General features: G+C 44.1%; 1 protein-coding gene across 1 annotated transcript in view; it reads left to right on the top strand.

Annotated features, from left to right (window-relative positions):
- LOC102386191 (succinyl-CoA:3-ketoacid coenzyme A transferase 1, mitochondrial) overlaps positions 1-6,416 on the top strand; it is a gene marked incomplete at its 3' end in the record, with an annotated part of 94,343 nt that overhangs the window by 38,589 nt on the left and 49,338 nt on the right. The window contains exon 5 of the mRNA XM_025207714.1: positions 2,838-2,987. Within this exon, the coding sequence (XP_025063499.1) occupies positions 2,838-2,987 (150 nt within the window). The remainder of the gene's footprint in view (positions 1-2,837; positions 2,988-6,416) is intronic.

The following is a 6,416-nucleotide window of genomic DNA, read 5'->3' as shown; positions in this document are numbered from 1 at the left end:
CCGAAGGGGCACCCGGCCCCGCTGCTGCTTCTGCTGGCCGGTGCAGCCCTGGCCGGGCTCTTCCCGTCCCCAGCAGCACATGAGGAGCTGACTTCAGCTGCGTGCCACCTTTCCTGGCTGGTGCAGACCCAGCTGGGCTCCTCCTATCCCCAGCAGCACGTGAGGAGCTGACTTCAGCTGCATGCCGCTTTTCCTGGCTGGTGCAGACCTGGTCGGGACCGGCCCATCTAGAGCAGCATGCAGCTGAAGCCAGCTTCCCAGGTTCTGCTGGGGATGGGGTGAGCCCAACTGGGTTGGCACTGGCCAGCAGAAGCGGTGGCAGAGCCTTCTCCTTTTGGGACCAGCTGGCACAGGTAGGGGGAAAGTTCTGGGGGAGGTCTGATGCCCCTGAAGCCCCACTGCTGGGGCAGGATGTTAGAGGGGTCACAACGCCTTGCTACCTGGTAAGTTGTGCAAGAGGAGGGACTTCAACGCCTTGCTACCTGGTAAGTTGTGCAAGAAGAGGGACTTCCAGTGGCAGGGGTCAGGGGGTGGGGCTTCCGGTGGCAAAGGTCAGGGGTGGGGGCGGGGCTTCTGGTCCCAAGAGGGCGGCCAGAGGGTGGGGCAACTGAAGGGGTGGGGCTACTCATGCGGCCCTCAACAGCTCGCCAAAACTCATCAAGCGGCCCTCCGCCCAAAATAATTGCCTGCCCCTGGTATACTATGTAATCACTCTTGGCTCTAGGCTAGATGCTCCTTATCAGAATCCCAGACACAAATGAAGAAGCATCCAACACCCTTTTCTACCATGGGCTCCTCCTCATTCTTCCACCACCAAACATTTTCTATCCTCCAACCTACTCTATGCCCCTTACTCCCTCCAACCTCACAATCCACTTTTTCTCTCCCCACTTCATAATCAGTAACCCCACCTTGAAAAAATAATTTCACAGATGTTTTTATCTGAATTGAGATCTATGGTAATTCTGGGCCTACGAAATGCAAATGTTCAACAGTAAAATTCATTAACAACTGGAGCAACTTGCTAGATGTAGTTGATTTTCCATAACTTTAGATGGGCAATCCATATTTACATCAAGATTACATATCTTTAAAAAAGATGTAACATTTAATCAATCAGAAGTCATGGGTTTTGTACAGGAATTAGTGGGTAGGGTGGGATTTGATAAGTTGTATTACGCATGACATTAGACTGGATAACGATGATGACAGTAAGGCAGGACAGAATGCAGGTGAGGTGATGGAAACTGCATATTAAATTTAAGAGAGCATACAGTGATCTTCTATTTATTCAAGCTGAGAACTTGGTGTTCCTCCTTTGCTGTCTCCTGTTCAAACTACAAAGCATTGCTCCTCAACTGGAGAATGGTCTTGATAAGAGAAGACTGAAGGGGGTTTAATAAAACCTTCAACTACCTGAAGGGTGGCTAGAAAGAGGATAGAGCTAGACCAGAGGCAGGTAGTTATTTTGGGTGGAGGGCCGCTTACTGAGTTTTGGCAAGCCATCGAGGGCCACATGACAGGCAGCCCAGGGCAGATTAATATTAATTTTCTAAAATTTTTAGGGACCCCACAGGCCGGATAGAATGGCTTGGCGGGCCGCATTTTGCCCACCCCTGAGCTAGACTGTTCTCAGTGTCTCAGATGACAGAACAAGGAGAAATGGTCTCAAGTTGCAGCAAGGGAGGTTAGATGTTAGGAAAAACTTTCTCATGAGAAGGGTAGTAAAACACTGGAACAGGTTACCCAGAGAGGTTGTGGAATCTGCATCCTTGGAGGTTTTTAAGACCTGGGTAAACAAGGCCTTGGCTGGCATGATCTAGTTGAGGATAGTCTTGCTTTGAGCACGGGATTGGACTAGATGACCTCCTGAGGTCCTTTCCAATCCTCATTTTCTATGATTCTAACTCTGAATGTTAGCAGCTATCCATAGAGCAGTGGTTCTCAACTGGGATGCCACAATGCTGGCACCACTGCCATGGGCAGAAACTGCCCTATATGCTTTGGTTTGATATATTTATTATATGATCAATAACATTAATTCATAGTAGAATTACACTGCTTATATTATAATTTGTTCATATTAATATTTTAAAATGAGGTACTGCTGAATTCTGAAAAATTTTGGAGGGGGTGCCTTGAGTCTGAAAAGGTTGCGAAAGGCTACTCTAGAGCAGTGGGGCCCACCTTCTTGGCAGGCCTGCCACAAATTAGCCTAGCACCCCTCCCCCCCACACCGGAGTGCTAGTCTGATTCTTTTTCCTCCACCCAATTTGCTTTCTGCCTTATCTGACACTGTGCTGCCTCTGCATCTCCTCCCTGACTTCCTGTGTGCCACACACACAGGCTGCCTGTGCCACTTGTGGCATGTGTGTTACAGACTCACCATCCCTGTTCTAGAGTATCAGAGTTTGAAGACTAGAGATGAAGCAAATTTATAGGTTGATATAAAGGACAACTTTTAGGCAGCCAAGTGGGGAATGAGGAAGATGATACAGAATGGATGACTGTAACTAATTATCCAGGAAAGAGGTATCCAAACAAGGGGCAAATAAGATATAACAAAGAGCTAGAGCCTGAGACTGAGCAGGGAGTTTGACTACAATACGCTATTGAGTAACTGGTGGGTTTTATTGCCAAATGCTATACCACATCAGCAGAAGAGAATAAAAAAAGGAGAAAATTGACTGAATGACTTGTGAGCATGTTAGTTAGTGGAAAAAAAATAAGAAAAGCCCCAAGTTGCAAGACCAAAGAAAGTGTGCACAAACTGCATAATATACTTGCTCTTTTGGGGAAATCAAATTGAAGTCTGTTATCTGCTTGTTCTCCTCTAGGGCACCCTGGCAGAGCGCATCCGTGCAGGAGGGGCAGGAATTCCAGCGTTTTTTACAAGTACGGGGTATGGGACACTGGTGCAGGAAGGAGGAGCACCTATCAAATACAACACAGATGGCACTGTTGCCATTGCCAGTCATCCAAGAGAGGTAAGAAGCTATTCCACTGTAAGAAAACCTTCATGCTAGGAGTCTGAGCTCCTTCCAAGTTCACAGCAGAAATAGAAATATCAGCTCCCCCAAGCCAATCTTAGCTTCACTGTGACTAGCCTGATAACTGGATGAAATCAGAAAAGGCAGCACACTTTTCAAGGTATATCATGGTCAGATATTGCCCCTAGGTGTCTATAGTTGGAAATATGGTTTGTTATTATAAGTCATCAAAATCATGAAGAAGTGAAATGCATAATGTTTTAAATTGAGAAACAGGACCTATGTATGGAAATCAGAGAAAATCTGAAGAAAAGGAAGCATCCACAAACAGTAAGTAGCTAATATTACTGCTACTGAATGCTCATTTGGTTATAGCAGAGATTGTACTTTGCCCTAATAAAGGTTATGCAACCTCATAAGAGCTAAGACAATGCTATTTTTGAAGTATTCGCTGCTTTTTATGTAGCTCTTTTTAAAAGGATGTCTTAATTGTGCAGGCTAGTGTCCTCTTCTTTCTTTTGCATGTAATTTTTTGTGCAACCAGTAATTTACTCTTTGTTTCTACATAGAACTTATCACCATGATATTTTAAGATCTAATTTAGTGTCCCTCTTCAATTTATTAGGCGGCCTACTTCCTCTTTACTATTTCTCTTCTCCCTTGAATGAAGCCTTTCTTACTGTCCTTGACCTTTTTGGCTACCATTAGCAACCTATTCTGTTTTTTTTTACCTCCTTCAACAAGTTATTGAATGTTTTTACTTGGTTATCTTGTTCCATGACCATGTTCAGTACCTGATTCATTTAATTAAGCTCAGCTCTTTAAGCAGCTCCTCACTGAGTCCCGTAAGTGAGCTTTTTGCTCTTTCTTCCCTCCATTCCCTTTCAGAGCTTGCTTTTTATTATCAGAATTTTGGATACTCCAGCTTTCTTCCACATTATGCATCTTGTTTCTACACCTGGATTTATGTTCTGGCTGTCAGCTGATGTCTGGTCACCACAGCGCTTGTTTTTAGTTGCATCCTTTCTCTGATTTCTAAAGATGTGATATGCAGCATTAAAGAATTGATTTACTTAGATAAGAAGTTAAAAGGGAGGTTATTGTGTGGCTAGATCTTAAAGTGTAATTTAAGTGGTATCAGTCTTTTCCGGGTGTTTTTTTCCCCCCATTCAGATACTAATGTGAATACCAAGAACTCTATAGAAGCAAGACCTTGGACATATTAAATGTACTATATAAGAATGGATGGGTCTGGGGGTTGTCATCTGAAGAAGAAAGGAAAAGGTTTGCTTTTATCTACCTCCAGCTGTGCATCTGTGCCTAATGTTAGGGACTAGCTCTTTGACCAAACGATAAAGATGAGGCAGAGCCAGGACCCAGCGTTTCTCTCCATGGGACTGCTTAGCTGGCTACTTATGGTGTCTCAGAGGTTCTCTCATATTATCTCAGAATCCTTGGAAGACTTGTATCTTCCAGAGTCATGACAACTCTGTATAAATGTGGGACTATGCTTCAATGTCTGTTTTACTCTTACAAAAAAAATTCTTGAAGCTGGCCCACTGGGCAGTAAAGAGAGGAAGATAGGTGGGTCAGAAAGAAGAAAACAAGTCAGAGAGTATGTGGCTTAATGAGATGGATGCTGTACTAGGTTGGAGAGGGCTCTGGATTCTGCCCCTGATGGAAGAGAAATTTCCCTAGTATTGTTTATCCATTTTATCTGACAAATATTAAGTGCAGGGTGCGGTGAGTCTCTTTCAAGAGGAGGCCCTGGGTAATGTCTAACTGGTGGCCTGGAGGTTAAAGCACTTTGGGGAGTAGGAGATAGAGGTTCCAGTCCTCTCTGGGCAAAGGGGGCCTACAACCTGAGGCTCCTGGTCCTTGGAGTAGTGCCATAACCACTATTGGGCTAAAACCTGGGGGAGGAGTGTCTCTGCTACCACCACCACACATATGACAGATGCAAGCACACGGACAATGTTATTTTGCTGCAGAGTGAAATGAATTCCAAAACTGTCCCTAGGTACCAAAACCTGCAGTTATGTGGCTGCATATGTGCCATTTAGGCCAGTAGTATCAAACCCATGAGTTGGATTAGTAGTAAGGGGCCAGGTCAGTCCCACTGGCTAGTTCTGGCTCTGCAGTGTGTGCGCCAGTCTGGTGCACTGCATGTAGTATGTGGGTCCAGTCTAAAACCCATAGGCAGCAACGCAAGCTATTTGATAGGGCTCCATGAGGCAGATCTAAACTGTGGGCTATATCTTTGACACTCCTGATTTAGGTGCAGAAAGTAAAATAGGAATCTATCCTAAGTGATGCAGCAGGAATACATGAGGGATAACAGAGTATGCAGATCTAGTGTGATCATGTTACAAGCACTACCCCTTTTCCCTGGTGTATATTTATGTTGCACATTTTATTTTATAGGCTTTAAGCAGGGATTTTTTTTCTACTTGTTGTTTGTGCTTAATCATCATCACAGATGTTCCCTCAGTGTCTGTGAACAAAATCTATTAACTGTAATTGGATTGATTACATGTGCAGAGCACAGAAGACTAGATGATTTTGGATAAACAAGACATTAATGAGAAACATCAATGTTTAGGATGACGAGGTTAGAAGAGCTGAACTGATCAAACCTATAGTCATGAAAGGTGCTAAGACTAAGAACAAGTTGCCAGCTAAATAACTAAATTATGGTTTGCCTTTTAATTTGAAGGTTTAAGAAGATGAACTTAAAGTACCACAAAATGACTTCAAGTTTAAACACATCTTGTGTTTAAACAAATTTTAATTAATAATTTTGTTAGAGTTAGAATATTTCTTCTGTCAAAGTGACAGTATTTACAACATCACTTTCTTCAATTAGATTATGCTTAGATATTTACTATCACAGCAAATTAAGCCTATTCTAGCAGCTTCAATTTAAAAGCTAGTGAAAATATATATGTTAAAAATAGAACAAAGCTGCTTAAGAGGCTGGAGGGATTCATCTTTTTCCTTATGAATTAAAGGAAGCAGAGATATGCAGCTGTGCTAAATGAAAACAAGTGTAAGATGGAAGAATTTTACTTGACATTCAGGTCTAGGGCATACAGTAGGATATGTCAGAGAAGATGGTTGGTTAAACATTGAAATAGGCTACCTAGAGGGGTTGTGGAATCTCTTTATCCATGGAAATTTTCAAGATCAGTTTAGACCAGGTGTTGGCAACACCTAGCAAGCGTGCTGAGCATGGCACGCGAGGCCATTTTCCCTGGCACGCATTGGGACTGGGGAGGCAGCAGCTGTTTGCAGCCTCCCGGCTGCAGCAGGCCCCAGCTCTGGGTAGCTGCTGCCAGCCGGGAGCCCAGGCTGCTGCCAGCAGGCAGCTGGGATGCTGCAAGCCCTGCTGGGAGCAGCCTGGGGCCCGTGGGGGTCCGGAGCGAA

The sequence above is a fragment of the Alligator sinensis genome, unplaced genomic scaffold (assembly GCF_000455745.1).
Source record: "Alligator sinensis unplaced genomic scaffold, ASM45574v1 scaffold663_1, whole genome shotgun sequence".
Lineage (NCBI taxonomy): Eukaryota > Metazoa > Chordata > Crocodylia > Alligatoridae > Alligator > Alligator sinensis.
Note: the sequence above shows the minus strand (reverse complement) of the source record. Positions and strands in the feature narration are given on the sequence as shown.